The sequence below is a fragment of the Terrapene carolina genome, unplaced genomic scaffold, assembly GCF_002925995.2.
Source record: "Terrapene carolina triunguis isolate 2854851 unplaced genomic scaffold, T_m_triunguis-2.0 Scaffold111, whole genome shotgun sequence".
Lineage (NCBI taxonomy): Eukaryota > Metazoa > Chordata > Testudines > Emydidae > Terrapene > Terrapene triunguis.
This window is the reverse complement of record NW_020664462.1, coordinates 5,509,801-5,528,189: the sequence shown is the minus strand read 5'-3', so window position 1 is coordinate 5,528,189 and position 18,389 is coordinate 5,509,801. Positions and strand designations below refer to the sequence as shown.

General features: G+C 42.5%; 1 protein-coding gene across 1 annotated transcript in view; it reads right to left on the bottom strand.

The window, feature by feature from the left end:
* OBSCN (obscurin, cytoskeletal calmodulin and titin-interacting RhoGEF) overlaps nucleotides 1–18,389 on the bottom strand; it is a 304,900-nt gene that overhangs the window by 105,139 nt on the left and 181,372 nt on the right. The window contains 2 exon segments of the mRNA XM_029911618.1: nucleotides 3,555–3,827; nucleotides 9,036–9,308. Coding sequence (XP_029767478.1) covers nucleotides 3,555–3,827; nucleotides 9,036–9,308 — 546 coding nt within the window.

Sequence of the window (18,389 nt, the reverse complement as noted above, 5' to 3'; positions counted from 1 at the left end):
TGAAGCAACTGTGAATTGGTACCCACAGGTACATTGTCAAGGTGTTAAATTACAAGAGATATACAAATATCAGAGAGAGAGAGAGGCATTTTAAGGAGGAAACACTGCCTCTCCCTTGCATGCGGAATAAAACTCTCGCTTGCCATCAGCCACAGTAACATAGCCATTCCAGCATGCCCTGCCTCAGTCATTACGTCTGGTCTCCATGAGAAAAGAATCTTATGTTGATCAGATAAAACTCGGAGATGCATGGCAAGCCATGAGACTGAGTGCTGCGGTATGGAGAGAAAGATGTCAAGTAGATAAACAACACAGCAGGTTTCGCTTTGCTTCTGCCCAAAACAATTTACCAACCTTCTCTCCAAGACTCAGAAGCACCGAACTATGCTATAGTGTGGACACTTCGCTCTCATGAGAGGTCCCTTGAATGTGCAGGGCTGCCTGGGGGGGGGGGGCAAGTGGGGCAATTTGCCGCAGGCCCCGCAGGGACCCCCACGAGAATATAGTATTCTAGAGTATTGAAACTTTTTTTTATGGAAGGGGCCCCCAAAATTGCTTTGCCCCAGGCCCCCTGAATCTTCTGGGCGGCCCTGTGAATGTGTGATGCAGACACAGGGTGACCAGACAGCGAATGTGAAAAATCAGGACGGGGGTGGGGGATAATAGGAGCCTATGCAAGAAAAAGGCCCAAAAATCAGGACTGTCCCTATAAAATCGGGACAGCTGGTCACCCTAAGCAGACATGCCATGCGAAATACAGGCCTATAACAGCTCTCAGTGCATTACGGGACTTCTCTAATTCTCACCTAGCTGCACAGTTTGAGGTAAATGCACTGGTTCACCAGCACCAACTTTGTTTACAGCTGAAATGCGGAACCTGTAGGGTTCGCCTGGTGAGAGATTGTCCACAACAAACTCCGTGTTTTGAATAAGTTCCTTGTTGCATTGCTGCCAGCCACTGCCAGGTGTTTTCCTCTCAACATTGTAGCCTAAGATGCCACAGCCACCATTGCTCAGCGGTGTGAACCAGGACAGAGTTACCGAGCGACTGCTCTTACTTAAAATCTCTGGATCTTCAGGGGGATCAGGGAGGGCTGAGGGAACAACAGAGTTCCAATGATGTATAAAATAAGTGCTGTCGCTTTTTAGTGAGATTACAAATAAGCCCTCATTATAAGCAATAAGGAGAAATCTAAGTGCACGTTCAGTATCTTTCTCACCATGAATCGGAGCTGCGTTGTGCCGATGAAAATCAGACACATCTTCGCACAATTGACAACTCTCTGCCGACCTGTGCTGCACCGTAATCTATGGTCGGGGGGACATATAGCGCAGGGTGGAATTTTTCAGGTGAATAGTTTTTTCACACAAAAATGCATTTTTGGCTGATCCAAAAATACTGGCGAACATGACCTAATTAATACCGTTTGGGAAAAAGGTTTTCCTGACCAGCAAACGCTGTGTCTGAATCTGTCCTTAGCCTAGCGGTTAGGTCACATGCCTAAGATGAGGGAGACCCAAGCTTGAATTCCCACTCTGGAGCAGGTCACCTCCTCCCAGGTGAGCTGCCTGGCTATAGACTATTCTGGGGTATGGCTGCTCTCAATCTCTCCTGTTGAAACTGTTCCACTTTGTATAAACACTTACATAGTCATTGGGCCAGAGCGAGAATGTGAGGATGACTATACCCTGCATTCACCTAAGAGGTAGGAGACGTGGCTTCAAATCTTCTCTCCCTGTGATTCAAAGCAGGGATTCAAACCTCAGTCCATCACAAGTGCCCTAGCCACTGGGTTAAAGGTTATAAAGGGGACCCACACATATTTGCTGGCCTGAAACTGACTTTTCCAATTTGCCTACCATTTCCGAAAGTTTTCAGAACCAAACTGAATATTTTCCTTGATTTTGCGATTTCCAGGCAAAACCAAAAAAAAAAAAAAAAATCAATTATTCACCCAGCTCTAGTGACAAGCAATAAAGTCACTGCAACCACATTAGATCTCCTAAAGTTTACCATGGAACCTTCCCAAGTCTTGTGATTTTTAATGCCATCTTGTCCAATCAAAGATAAAGTAGAGATGAGCCTAAAGCTCCAAAGATCAGGTCAGAATGTGCCCAGAGATCGGGGATGGTCAGCCCCAAACGTTAGTTACAGTCCATCTCTAATGGAAATGGAGTCATCACAGGATTGCACAATAACTCTCGTAAATCTCACGGAAATTGCTGCCATACTTGTGCAACTACTGTGTGGCTCTCCATGTAAACCAGCAAATAAAGCATAAACACATGAAAACATTGGAACTGTGTCCCTGCAGACTACTTGGGGACTGATCATTACCCTCAGCATATCCATAAGGATTTATCATGCAATATACATTCTGGTTTAGAAGACAGAAATAGCTCTCTTTAGTCTGAAACTACATGGGTTTTTTCCAAGAAAATTACCTGTGGCACTGCAATATCTCTTACTATGAAATTAAGGGTCAAATTAGGCTATAACTTGGCCTCTAATTTTGGGCACCCAAAACCTCCAATTTGACTGTGCAAGTCTTGGATTCACAATTTATCAGTTTCTTGTTTGGGTTTACATCTACAACTCCCAAAGTCTAATAACCCGTTTTGCATGCCCAAATGCTGTTTTCTTACACACCCCAATTGTGGGGTTCCTAAAATTTGGAAGCCATTATTGAAAATTTGTCCCATAATGACAAACAGGACCTAAAAGGTCAACAGTTCATTTGTTATTAAATATGAGCAACAAGATATCTGTGCACTGTGAAGTAAAATATTGCTATACATCAATCAGATTGACCACGGAAATCTAGAATAAAATAGCACATTTTGAAGTGCTTCTATTTTCTTGGTAATTTTTCCTCACTGACTGTAATGCAATTTTCCCTAAGGCTGGTAAGTTTGCAGAGTATTATTTTAAATAAAGATAGAGAGAACTTGCTCAGAAAATTGGTTTCTCCACAAGTATGTACAGTTCTAGTTAGTACTTAAAGAAGAATGGTAGGTTACAAAATGGTGGATTTCAGCTAAGGTAACACTGAAAAGAAGATCTCATCACTAGTTGGTTTAATTTTCATTTCATGAGACAGTCAGAGCAGAATAGCACAGCAGCAATTTATCAAACCTGAGAAACCTGGCGTGTGTGCCTGTGGGAAGGAGAAACAGAAAACAGCACAGATGTAAGAAAATCAGAGTGACAGAGCTCAATCCTGTAGGCTGAGAAGCATAGAATCATATGGTTAGAAGGGACTGGAAGGGTCATCTAGTTTAACCCCCTGCCAAGCTGCAGGATTTGTTGTCTAAAAACCACCCAAGACGGATGGATCTCCAGCCTCCTTTTGAAAACCTCCAGTGAAGGAGCTTCCACAACCTCTCTAGGCGTCTGGTCCATTGTTCTACTGTTCCTACAGTTAGGAAGTTTTTCCTGAGATTTAATCTAAATCTGCTATGCTGTAGTTTTAACCCATTGCCTCTTCTCCTGCCCTCCGTGGTGCAAGTGCCAATGGCTAGAATTGGCAGAAACGTTCACTGGATGGACCTACCTATTACAGATAACGTGGCTGATGCAATTGCATCCCTTGCAGCAAAAGTCACCTCTCCAGCATGATGTGGTTGGGCTTTCTTCAGGATCAGTTTGTAGCTGTCTCCATCTGCCTGCATTTCCCAGTTCTCGTCTGGTTGGATATCGATGTCATTAATATACCAGGCGACTTCGCTGACTGGCACTGCTTCACTTAAAACACAGCTGAGGGTGGCTTGGGCCCCAGCAGTGACTTCAGTGTCAACCAAAGGCTGCAAAATTTCCAGGCGCCATCCTGCAGTTAAAAATATGTAATCAAACCCCAAGATACTGAAGCAAAGATTAAGTGTCAAGATTTATACTTAATGTTCTTGATGAATCTTTCGACAGCTAGACCACATGGGCTGGCAGAAGAGCCTGATGGGTTTTCTGAGGTCTAGGTTATGCAAACTGGTTAGAGGTGGCAGAAATCTTAGAAGCTGAACTGCCAAAACTATCAGGAAAGCTCCTTCAGATCTGTGTGCTGTAGCCTCCTGTTTTTGTCCCGCTTTAGCCCTGATTCTGCATGCTCATGTGTAGGTGGATCCCTTTAGCACCAGGATAGCGCCCCAGTGACTTTAAAGTGGTTCTGCACAAGTAGAGTCCATCTGTGCCAACAGGTTTCAGGAGAGGGGCCTTTATTGATTATAGGGGTCCTTTTCCCAGTTTTAGCCAAGAACTTCAAAAGCACTTTTCTCACTTGTGTAACGACCCAGCCATTTGCATAGTTTGCAAATTAATTCCACTCAGTAACAGACTTAAAGGTGGCAATTTTGCCACAGAAAAGCTTCAAAAGCAGACTCCAACGAGAAACTGCTGAACTGGAATTAATTTGCAAACTAGATACCATTAACTTGGGCTTGAATAGAGACTGGGAGTGGCTGGGTCATTACACAAATTGAATCTATTTCCCCATGTTAAGTATCCTCACACCTTCTTGTCAACTGTCTGAAATGGGCCATCTTGATTATCACTACAAAAGGTTTTTTTTCTCCTGCTGATAATAGCTCATCTTAATTAATTAGCCTCTTAGAGTTGGTATGGCAACTTCCACCTTTTCATGTTCTCTGTATGTATATATATCTTCTTACTATATGTTCCATTCTATGCATCTGATGAAGTGGGCTGTAGCCCAGGAAAGCTTATGCTCAAATAAATTTGTTAGTCTCTAAGGTGCCACAAGTACTCCTGTTCTTTTAACAGGAATTAGGGTTTGCTCTGGATCAGATGTTCAGTTTTTTTCATGGAACATGCCATTTGGCACATAACATTGTGAGACACACGATGCCCAGATGTGAAATGGAGATTATGAGAGTGTAGCCAGCCAGGTGCACTTATGCTCCTAAGAATTATAAAGAAATGTTGCGTAGATAAATGAATATGCTCCTCTTTATAGCTAGTTGAAATAATTTGGTTGGACGATTGAGATAGGTACTTTGTACAACTGTGCAAGCTGTGACTGTGAATCCATTTCCCGCCAACAAAAAACTAATATTTTGTGCATGTCGTGAAGATTAAAGATCTATCTGAGCCCCGAGATCCCAAAACATTATTTTAACTCTACATCCTGTATAAGGAGCTTGATTAATTTCTGTCTGCGGGAGAAGCAGATGGGGGAAATGACGGAAATGCATGGAAAGCATGGAAGGTGCACTGATAAGTTTACGGAAAACATACTGTTCCATCACAATAGAAAAGAAGCTAAGATCACCATAGATAGAAAAGAATTAGGAGCTGTGGGGGAGTATAGCTACCCAGTCCAGCTGAGGGATGCTATTCCTCACCAAGAAGATAGACTGGAGGGAAACAAAACTGTGGAAAACCTTTGAAAGATAGAAGAAAAAGTTCCACCTCTGTTTAAAAGTTAGATTTTTAACACTGGTGTACCACCAACCCATGAGCTGATAATTAACAAACACTACAACAAGAAGGTTTGGAGAGCAAGCTGGAATGTGAAGCATGAGAAGAGGTATGCATGGCTTACATGGAAAAATATGAAAGCACATAAATGGATAAGAGAAAGAAACAAGATGAAAGGCCAGTTGAAAACTCTGATGAATCGAAAATTGCATTGAGCTTCCAGTAGCTGAACTATAAGGAAGGCTAAAAGACATAGTATACTTACAACTGGCAACCGAAAGACGAAGATGGAGAGACATATCCAACATGTTTGCAACCTATGTGGTTACATTTAACCAAGAAGCAGCATGTTCGTCAATGCCATGAGGCGATGCAATCACTCAAAATACATAAGCCAGGTTTTATTTAATATATATTATGTATGAATAAAGTTCTCATTACATGTAAGTTTGACATAACATTGTCACAATTTCACCACTTTTTCCAAACACCTTAAGATGTTGACTAGCAGTAGACAAGGCAGTCCCAAATAATTCTTCAGCCTGTACTCATGCCCTCCTGGAAGCATTTTCTAATGGTGCCACAGAAGTATTGATGCTAAAAGACTGTCAATAGATGGGATTTATACTGATGACTAAGTAGCCACAGCAAACTTCACCAAGAGAGGAAATCCAGCTGTCAAAGTGTCATGAGTTAAACTGCAGTGCATCTTTACACTGTAACTCAGTTATCTTATCAGCTGTGATTGTAACATACTAAGCCATACTGCACCTGATAAAGAATTTTTTTAAATGTAACAAAAGAAATTTAAAAAAAGAGTATGATGAAATAACCATAGTTTAGATTGTTAGAAGGAAAGAAAACAAAATTAAATTAAATTATATTAAAAGTTCAAACTCAGTAAAGTAGAGATTGACCAGATCCTCAGAGTGCAAGGGTGGCTTTTGCTTTGGCTTATTATAGGAAACAGGTCAGCCATAAATGTCAGATGTGGGTTCAAACTCTTCTGAAATTCTCGGACGTTTAGGATCTGGGCCAACCTCTACTGAAAATCTCAGAGCCTTTTGCAATTACCATTGTTGTTCATCCTTCGAGTTAGAAGATGACCATGACATCACGGGTTGGTTTAGTTTCTGTGAACACGTGAGTAGCTGATCAGGCCATTCTGAGCTTTGAACTGTCTGTGGCACATTGAACAAGAGATGCTACTATGGGTTGCTTGATTAACAGCGGACCTGCTGCTGTTACAAAATTTACGCTGTTGGTACTTCTGCTCTGCCTCAGCAGTTCTCCTCCACTCACAGACTGTAGCTCCAGTATGGATGAGGTTTCGTCAGATAGAACTACCATGAAGGAGATCTTCCCAAAACTCAGGGTCATTGTTGAAACACTCCAAGGATAACTTGAGGGAGTCTTTGAAATGTTTCTTCTGGCCTCCCTGAGAGCACTTTCCCTCCTTTAGCTTGCCGTAAAAGTTCTTCCCTGGCAGTCACTAATCTGACATTCTGGTGACATGGCCTGCCCATCTCACCTGTGATTTCATCAACGGAATAGGGATGCTTGGAATGCCGGCCCGTATGAGAACCTCAGTATCTGGAACCTTGTCTTGCCATGTTATCCTCATCAGTTTCCTCAGACAGCCCATGGGAAAGTGAGTTTGTGCCATTATCATCATAGGCATTTGATAGTGGCACCTTTTAAAGCCAGCTCACCAAAATTAAGGCTGTTTTCTGACATAAAATCTAGAGAGAGACAAGAATGTATTTGCCACGCATTATCTTCTCTCTGGCATTGAATTGAAGTAGGTAGGTAAGGACTAAAGGGGAGAACAAATTAGGAATTATCAGGGAAGGCAAACAGCTGATTGAGTTTGTACATAGCCCTGCACTGGTTTCCAAGACTCAAGAGGGACAAGCAGCATTCACAGAGGTTACAGATCAGTGCAGGGAAGATGAAGATCAGACTAGCTGTACAATGGAATTCAAGAGGGGACAGATTGTTTGACAGCACAAAGGAGTTCACATACCTGGGCACCCCAATTAGCATAGTTGGAGAGGTAGTACATGAAATAAATACATAAAGGAGCCACATTTATTCCTAGTGCAATCATGGGCAATGACACTGGTTTCAATGGAGTTGCGTCTGTTTACACCAGGGCTGAATTTGGTTTAATAATTAGCAGTAGATGCATATAACTGATTCAACAAGATTGGGCAAGCAGAAAACTGAAGCTAAAAACCCCAACATCCTGCAACTATGATTTCATTATGTTGCATGGCTGTGAGATTCTGTGTCCGATTGAAAAACGGAAGCATTCCCTCATGGCAAGAATGTTTTGCAAAGCTCATGAGTATAATATGGTAAGAGGAGTTAAGGTGCAGTTCAGGAAAATTGCACACTGGAAAGCATACGAGAATAGATGTTATTCTGGTTGGGCCACATCAATCAAGAAGTATAATGAGTGAATGTACAAGCAAGTCCTAAAATATGGGAAGACAAGCAATGGATAGTCAGACCACAGAGAAACTGATAAAGCGTGTTTGAGAAGGATTCATCTCTGCTGAGTAACAGAAAGAAATGTACATGGTCGTGTTCCACAGCCAACAGAAGTTGCGCAAAGTATACTCACCTTTGCCATGATGCTTGCAAATCAGTCAGCGATGGCTAGGCTGTATGGTCTGCTGCTATTTCTACTTAATAGGGTTGCCAACTCTGACCGAAGCTATTCCGGGAGATTTTTTTCCCCAACATGACATAATGTCATTTTCTTAAACTATCCTATTAAAGTCTCCCGGATTGCTTTCAACAGTCATGGGGAGATCGATGCCAATTCCGGGAGACTCCAGGCCAAACTTGGAGGGTTGGCAACCCTACTACTTAACCTAATCAGGACTGTCTCACTGTTTACCTTGTTGCCATACTCATTCGTTTGTTTAATACACCCTTTGTTGACTTGGTATGCTGATAGATTCAAAGCTCTTTGGGACGGTGACTGCTTTTTATTCTATGTCTGTGCTTTGCCTAACTGTTTGGGGCCTCTAGGAACTAAAGTAATTAACAATAATAATGATGATGATCATGATGTAAATTGTAACCTGTGAACCCTTGAAATATCTATATCTGATCCATTAGAATACTCACTCTCTGTATGAATGTTGCTTGTTTCTAGCTAATTGCCTAGGGAGGTTGTGGAATCTCCATCTCTGGAGATATTTAAGAGTAGGTTAGATAAATGTCTATCAGGGATGGTCTAGACAGTATTTGGTCCTGCCATGCGGGCAGGGGACTGGACTCGATGACCTCTCGAGGTCCCTTCCAGTCCTAGAGTCTATGAATCTATGAATCTATAATTTGCACAATTTATAAGCATTATATGAGACGTGGCATATGTCACTTCCTACACGTAAGTGCTTGTCACACGAAACATAAGTAGTAAAGTATAAAATAAAAGATTTCTCTGTGTGAAGCAGAAGTAATGCAGGGAGCCCATGACCTACGCTACTCATGAACTATCCAGCTCTGGCACTCAACAAATATTTTTCTGGGTTGTCCAGCCTTTCAAACCAGAAAGCTAGCACTCCAAGCACAGGTTTGTCATTGTTACCTTTCACAGTCAGGAACGCAGATGTCACTGCGTCACTACATAGGAAAGTCACCCTGCAGTTGTCCTGGGCAGTGAGGTTCTTCAAGAGGAGAATATGCCTGCGTCCATTTTCAAAGTAAACCATCTCAATGTTTTCTGTGGTTTTGGCAGGCTCATCATCAATCAGCCAGTTGTAATTGTAGCACTCTGGTTTGGAAAGGTAGCACTCAAACAGGGCTTCACCACCTTCCATGGCTTCCACATTCTCCAAACCCTTGACAATACTGTTCTTGGCTAATGGAAAAGGAAAATGATCAAAAACATTAGCTATTTTGCTTACACACTTCTGAGTAGTAGTGAGCCTTAAAGCACACTATGTAATTCCCATCACCTGGAAGCTGATATGAGAGCACCATATGTGGAAAGTTAACTTGTGGTTTCTCCTTTTAAATGTCAGTGGCATCCTAACACAGCATTATGTTTAAAATACATCCACAACAGCAATGTGGTTTAACAAGTAGTAAAATAACTCTAACACGGTGTTACCTTCTGGCTTAATTCAACATTTATCCAATAACCTGACCTATATCTTTATAAATGAAGGATGAAATCATATTGTTCGTATGAACTGGGGTAATTGTTCAATGGAAACGAATACAAAAAGCCATCTACAGTTCAAGAATATAGGGTATAACCAGTTTCCTTTTGTGTACAACAGGAATCTTTTCTTGCCAACCTCCTCCATATGTATAATTAACATCATAGCTGGAGAGATTTGAAACCGATAGGGAGCTCATCTTAAAATCTTACCACCTTTTATACAAAACATGTCCTTATCCCAGCAGCGGACTACTGTTGGTCAATGCAATGATATTTGTAATCTAAGTCAACAAGGGATTTTGCAAATTGTACTACTAAAAGCCATTTGCAAAATTACAATTTATTGCATCGGTAACACTTTTTTAGTAGTAACTTTCTAATTATTACCAAATTCTTCTGACAGATGTCCAGGACCTGATTTTCTAATCTGAATGTCGGGGGTCGGGGCCATTGTGTGTGCAAAAATGTGCATAGATGTGCATGACCCATTTGCACACAATTACTGCAACTGCGTACACCAACTGATAGTTGTACACAACTAACCAGTTTGATGCACATATCCCCAATTTGTGTGCACAGCCACGTTAATTGCATAGACACATTAGGCACACACTACTGTACAAGTTTATGTACACTGAGTTAGGTGAGCACAGTTTAGAAACAGAAACCCACAACGCTCACATGAGTTATATACCATGGTCCTCATGATCAGTGTTCTAATACAGCACCAGAATAATGGCCCAATCAATCCTGTTTAGTAACCACATCAATCATTGTAACTTCTAACCCGTGTGCAATTGCTTGACACTTAGAAAATTGATATTGAACTATTTATTCTCTAGCAAAGCCAAATCAGTTTTTCTGAGGTTCCAGAATTTTCCAACTTGAATGTTTAAAGAGAACAATGGTCTTGTGCCTACGGCAAAGGACAGGAGTCAGAGGCATGACTGCATTCCTGTGTGAATGTATCCGCGTCATTTAATTTCTCTGTGCGCCACTTTCCTCATAAGTAGAATGTTGATACTTACAGATCCCTGCCCCCCCTGGAGCGTTTTAAGACTAAATTCATTTATACTTGGTAAGTGCTTTTAGACCCTAAGATGGAAGGAGCTACCAAAGTGCAGAGCATTATAATAAATAATAAATTGGCTTTTTAACTGAGCACAATCCCACAGTTCAGAAACCAAATAAGAAACAATATTATTTCTAATCATAATAGCGTACCCGGTAGTTGAAAACAAGAATTCCATATGCAAATAGCAGAAAACTAGTTATTAAAACATTATATCCGCTATGCTCTACTGTTGTTTGCTTTGATCACTTGGATATTTCGGTGCTTTAAAGGCGGTCCCGTCTTAAATGGCAGGCTGTGGGCCTCGTTCTGTAGTTGCTCCATGTAGGTGTCCCACTGAAGTCAAGGAGAGTTCCTTACATGGAGCAGCTGCATGTCAACTCCCTCAATCCGTTAATACTGGCAAACGTATGGTAATTTTCTTTGAAGTATCTTATGCACCATCAAGTCTAAGACTGAGATCAGGTGTCTTTCACCTTACATGGGACACCAAATGCTAGATTGGTCTCAAAAACCTGTGGAGGAAGATTTTCAAAAATGCCTACGGGTTACAGCGTCACAACTCTCATTTAAGGCCAATGGGCCTTGTGCTACTAAATCTCCTAGGCCTTTTTGAAAATCATCCCTGTGATGTTTGGACAATTATTTTTTTAAATATATTCATTTCCACTCTGTCCTAAATTGAAAATAAATAAAGAGTGTGGGGCACTTGCATAGCACAGTAACGGGGGCAATACAAGTACCTAAGAGAGAGACAGAAAATAGTGACTCTTGAACGCAGACTCCGAGCAACTGAGTCCAAGACATCTATAAACAAAGCTCTGTTAATTAAACCAGTAAAGGTTACATATGGGGCCACATCCTGATGCTATTAAAATCAATGGCAAAACTCTCATTAACTTCATTGGAAACAAGAGTTAAGTCTTTGGTGGGAAAAAATTTAAGAACAGGATACAACAAACCTTGAAACACTGTTTTCTGTAAACCTAAGAATCAAGCTGCTCTCTTCATCTTTTCTATCACAGACACTTAACTACATATAAAAGAATATTTCTATTGTTTTTCCACTTTTTGTCTCCCAGGGACACTTACAATATCTAATTTCAAATTACAAGAGGCTTTACAAGTTATTATTATTTTAAATAGATATAAAACTCAAGAAAGGCGAGCTGTAGATTAGATTAACTGGAAATAAAAAATACAATGCCATTTTATCCTTTAGTTCATTTTTTAAAGCACTTTGTATGTGAAAAGTGCTATATAAGTACTATTATTTTTCAAGTCCAAGAACGCCACATCTGCAGCATGACAATAATTCAGCAGAACATATCCCATTTGATTAGTGCTACTACCAAATTCAGTTCATTGGAGAGCAAGCATGATTATCTATACGCGTTTGGAACCAAAAGTGGACATTAAATTGAACTAGTTTCCAACTGAATTTTATACATTTTCACATTCAACTCATGTTAACATCAAACATGTTTCTCATTATTATTGATATTGGAATGAACACCAAATGAATAGGTAACGATTTGCCACTTATTGTCAGATGCGGCTGTGATTTGCCACTTGGTCGCTATTTGGTCCCCATGGTAGTCTTCCTTTTGTCCTGGAAGACCTCACCTTGAACATCAAGCATAGCCACAACTTTGGTGTTTCCCGCTTCACAAGAATAGATGCCACTGTCTTCTGGAAGGGCAGGTTTAATTTTTAGCTTGGCTACATTCCAGTCCTGCTCGATAATGACTCGTTGCCCATCTGCGGAAACTTCCTGATCATTTTTCTTCCATGTGGCTTGCACTGGCCTAGAGTACTGGCATATGAGCTCTGCTGTGCCATCTTCATCAACGGTAATGTCCTGCATGGGACTGACCACCTCAATAGTTGGATCTGTCAACCAACATGTCAGGAGGGACATGCATTAGTGGATCCTTATGGAAAGGGCAGCTTAGATTTTTTCAAGCACAGAGCCCGCGTGGAATGGGAAGCAAAGAAAATGAAATTACAAGCATAAGGCTGCCCAGATGCGCTACAGGTTAGCAGGTTTAGCGTTTGCTTGTGTCAGCATCAAGCAGCGTGGAAGCAAACAGGATATATTAGGATAGCTGTACCATCAGATAGTTTAGACCAGTGGTTCTCAAACTTATTTGATCGGGCCCCCCTTCTTTGTGTCTGTAGTTGTTTATGTGCTCCCTCCCTCCCCCCACCCCGCAAGTACATATGCTGCCACCCAGCTCTGAAGGCAGAGCGGAGAGCAGCGGCTGCTGGCCGGGCGCCCAGTGCTGAAGGCAGCACTGCGCAGAAGTAACGGTGGCCGCGTGAAAAGTGATATTTGTCAATATCACTTTTCACAGCAGACTTAGTGTCCCATTGCCACCCTTACTTCTGCGCTGCTGCTGCCACCCCAGGTGAGGGATTGAGTGGAGGGGATGGAGAGCCCGAGCCCAGGTGGTGTGGCTCCAGCTATCAGCTCCAGGGTTCCAGCTGTCCCCTTTATTCCTGCTTCCCGGGTGTGCACGGCCCTTCTGCATGAGCCCCAGCCACCCGGGGCTGACAGATTTCTTAAATAAAATCACACAGCTCACACCTCCCTTGACACATTTGCCCCATAATTTGAGAACCGCTGGTTTAGCCTAAATAACTAAGACTTATACTAAGATTCTTGAAGGCTATTTTTCTTTGGAGAGCATCCACTAGGATGCTCTCCATCATTTCCTCCCCACAATGACACATATCACAGTAGCCCTCGTTCCACCAAGGAGCACTGGATGTGGCTCTCTCTCGAGTATGTCAGGGCTTCTCAGAATCTGTCAGGGGTGGAGAGAGCGAAGTGGGATGGGGGAGCTGCCTTGAGAAGACAGTTGAGTGACTTAAACAAAAACAGAAACATCAGAGAGAACATATTCAGCAAGATTGGCGGGGGTTTAGCTGGGTGACTCCAATTAAACTGGTAAGTTTGTGCTAAAAATGAGGTAAGTCTGTGCTAAAAATGAACCCCAGTGTGGCTATATGTTCATCTGATTAAATCTGGCCAGGAATTTTCCAATGACGAACCTATAGCTTCCAACAGGCTGTGATATGATGGTGCCTTTACTATGATACTTTAGATGCCCAAAGGAAAACTGCACCAGTGATACTTAGGCCTGTCTGAAAGGTCATAGGAGCCTTTCTCTATGTGAACAAACCGTGAAAGCTACTTTAAATGAAATGTATAATTACATTAGGCATTCCGGCTTACCACTGGTCATAAAGCCTGTCAGAAACCCACAGGCAGTAAGGCAAGCATAGCAGTACAGGTGGGCAACCCTATTCTGGACCTTCCAAAATATCACGGGGAGGGCACTCCATAGAAGATAAGTGCCCAGTTTTTGACTAATCTTGTGTCTGTCTGTCTGTTTAAAACAGACAATTACAGGCACAAATGATTGCATATTGCCATCTAACTAGTTGATTTGTAAAGTCAATCATGTAACTACAGAAGAACCTCAGAGTTATGAACACCAGAGTTACAAACTGACCGGTCAACCACACACCTCATTTGGAACTGGAAGTACGCAATCAGGCAGCAGCAGAGACCAAAAAAAAAAAAAGGCAAATACAGTATAGTACTGTGTTAAACATAAACTACTAAATAATTAAAGAGAAAGTTTAAAAAAAATAGATTTGACAAGGTACGGAAACTGTTTCTGTGCTTGTTTCATTTAAATTAAGATGGTTAAAACCAGCATTTTTCTTCTGCATCATAAAGTTTCAAAGCTGTATGAAGTCAATGTTCAGTTGTAAACTTGAAAGAACACCCATAACGATTTGTTCAGAGTTACGAACATTTCAGTGTTACGGACAACCTCCACTCCCGAGGTGTTCGTAACTGAGGTTCTACTGTAGATAACTCGGTGCTACCATTAGTACCCACGGCTCATTGAAATCCTGAACTGAGGAACCCAAGAAATCCTGCGAATGGTCCTGGTAGCTGATGGCTCCCGCTGAGAAAGGCGATATCCATGCCGCTGCTTTTGAATTTTCACGGTCTTTACTTTCTTTTAAAATACCACTGTTGAAGATTGCTGCTATGGTTATAGGCGTAATACAATACCGTAAAGAAACCAAACCAAACCAAAGATTTTGCAAGCTTCAAAAGCAGGCATGGGGCACTCTCCCAGATGCTACTTTGTATTCCCCCTCCATCAGCGTATTTGTAGGCGATATTTATTGTATATATTTGACCAAAAATCGGAATGGCGACTGAAATAGCAGCCTCTCAGCAAAGCCCTTCTCCCTGGAAGCACAGCTATGCTACAAAGGACTTTGTAGGTGTGAAGTTATATAATCAATTAGGTTAAAGAACTAAGGCCTGGTCCACACTAACCCCCTACTTCGGACTAAGGTACACAAATTCAGCTACGTTAATAACGTAGCTGAATTCGAAGTACCTTAGTCCGAACTTACCGCGGGTCCAGACGCAGCAGGCAGGCTCCCCCGTCGATGCCGCGTACTCCTCTCGCCGAGCTGGAGTACCGGCGTCGACGGCGAGCACTTCCGGGATCGATTTATCGTGTCTAGACAAGACGCGATAAATCGATCCCAGAAGATTGATTGCCTGCCGCCGAACCAGGAAGTAAGTGTAGACGTACCCTAATAGTCATTGAAGGTCGCGACCAGAAGTAGCCCTTATCTTAAGAAGCAGAATTCATTGCAGCCTAGCTAAAATCAGCTAAACTGGACCCGTGAGAAAATGCTCCTCTCAACAATGTGTGCATTTCACTGATGTTAATGGAAATTATATGCACGCTTTGGCATGCAAAGGCAGCCCAGAGATGTCTACTGAATTCCTCCTGCTAGGCTCAGTTCTGTTCCCTAAGGGCTCTATCCTGGCTTTTAATGGCACAGCTCCCCTCATGAGAAATGCGATAGCAGGTCCTGAGGCCATTCTTGCTGCTTAGGGCTGAGGAGTTGATGGTGTAACCGAAAATGGATGGTAGTTTCAGATTGCGATTACACATCTCTGACTACTCCTGTTTTAGTTAAAAGACACAGCTACCCAACCAAGAGGAGGATTTTCATGGAAAGAGTAGCTAACCTTCTACGCCTCCTGGTATGTGACTCCCTCCCAATAATACAAGAAAGAAAAAAATTATTTTTGTCTCAGTACAAAAGCAAAGCCACAGCTTTTCCCGAGCTCGCTAACGGATGTATATGTGCAGGGGATTTCTTTATTGTAAAGTCTGGAGCTCAGCAGTTCATGGCTACCTTCACCAAATCTAAAACAAACAGCAACAAAACATTCTCAGTACAGGACCAACCAGCAGTACATCGGTAACAAATGAATGGGTCCAAGTCATCATTGTGTTACTGCAATTTTATGCCTGTGTTATTCCATCCAGGCACCACGACTTGTTCTGCATTCCCATGCACAAGAGCTCGCTGGCATCGATTTTGATGGAGTTATGCTGTGTCAGCACTCCAGCCACATAGTGATGAATCAGGCCCAATATTTGCGTCTGCGTGTCTTGTGGAGCAGTAGCAGGGCGATGGTTATATGGTATTGATGTGGACAGTGGCAAAATGAGGACAGACACATGCATGGAATTAAACCGCAGGCTGCAACTTCTATTAAAATTTAAGGCAGGGGAGGGGTGTTGTCCATCCATCCCCCACACTCTCCTATACCAGGCGTTTAATTGGTTCCAGTGCAGGGGTTACAGGGCTTTCTACCATATAACCCATAATGTGCAGTATGCTCTCCTCAGCCTGCCCCCCAGGACTCAGCTCATTGAGTCCTAGCACCCTCCCCTCCTCGACAGCGTAAAGCAGGGTGGGGATCTCAGCTTGCAAGGGCAGCAAAGTCTCTCCCTATCACATGAGCCCAAGGCCCATCACCAAAATCCCAGGTCTTTTAGCTCTGGGAACTGTTCATTTTATCCTTTTTACCACACTGGAAACCAATCGCAAATTGCGACGAATAAACACCACCACTCCAGTACCTCAGCTGGGTACTAAAGGTTCCTACTTCATCCACTGTGGCTTGAACATGCTGCAAGGAAGGCAAAAAACTCCCTGGTCCTACACCCGTTGGCCTATGGGAGAAAAATTCCTTCCTGACCCCCTAAACAGGCGATCGGTTAGACCCACAGCATCTGCCAGGCCAGGTTCCCATTCCAAGTTTGAGCGGGTAGGGTGGGCTGCTGGAACGGAGACGAAAGATGCTCCACATGGCCCCCACAGCAGGTTAAATAATGGGTGCTGAGGAATGCTGGCCAATCAGCAATCCTCTCTCCTGGCTGGCCAATGGGTGCCAGAGCCTCACGGGGGGTGGAGAGCTATCTATTGTCTATTGGTGAGTGTCTCCCTCCCTTGCTGCAGGGGCTGTCCCCCTTTCATCACTGGCCCCATCAAGTTCTCCCACTCATTAATGTGAGTGGGTGGCATTTATGGTAATATCATTCTTGTATAGTCCTGGGGAGGACACAACACCCAGGTACCACAAGGGTAAGACTAAATCCTCACCATCTGTTTCCAGAGTTTGAATAAATCCTGACTGTGCTGCCCGGTAAAAGCCACAGGCCTGATCCTACAACCCTTACTCACTTGAGTCATCCTTATTCACAGAGGAAGGTCTGTTGAAACCAACAGGTCTACGTGCATGAATATGGACAACTTGCATGAGTAAATGTTGCAAGCCTGGGCCCTCTCCTAGAGTCCGCTAGTTATGAAAATATTATGCCACTGGCAGAATACTAATAACACAACAGTATTTTGGAGGAATTTCGTACGGGTAATCAGAAGGCAGGAGCGCTAGTATAGAGAGTAATTTGGGGGATGGACATCTGCATCTTTCTAAGAAAAATACCTTTGATTAATAATTTAGCTGAAGATATGAGGGACCCAGCTCTGAAAGTCACAATCCCCGAATCATCGGACCCCAGGTTCTTTAGGGTCAAAGTGTGGATTTTTCCATCTCGCACAGTGATTTCATTGACAGCGCTGTTCTGAAGGGGAGATCCATCGAGCCACCACTGTACATTCTGCACCCCCAGGCGCGAGAGCTCGCAGGTGAAGGTGGCCGACTCACCCGCAAAGACATCCGTGTTCTTTAAACCACAAACTATCTCTGCTTCCTCTTCTGTATAACAGAGCAAGAAAACGGGTACACCAAGGGAAAACAAAGGACACACAAATACACGTTCCTTCCGCAGAACTGATCTAAAGTACAGTTCTTAGATTCACAGATTCTGTGAACTACATTCAAATTGTCCTGCATAAATAAACTTGTCACGCTCATTCAGATAAACAATGCACTTGCCGACAAACATAGTGGGTTTGTTCGGACATACTATTTCAACATGAGGACAGTCTAAGAATTTTGTGATCCATTCATGATTTGGTGTCCTGTATGGTGTCATCTGCACTGATATTGCAAACTCTTTATGCCAGGGATCTTCCCTGTGATTTAAGTACTGTATATACTTACAACGCTATAAAATAACTATAATAATAATTAACAACATGGTATTCAATATCTTCATAGCAGTCACTCTAAGCAAATAGTTATTTAAGCAGGTGTTGCTATACCATTTTACAGACAGTATGGTCATTGTCTTTGAACTCCATTATATTATAAATATTGGTCCATATTCACGCTTGGTATAAAAGTGTGCAACATCACTGAAATCAAGCCAGAAATTGGTGGAGTTGCACCTACT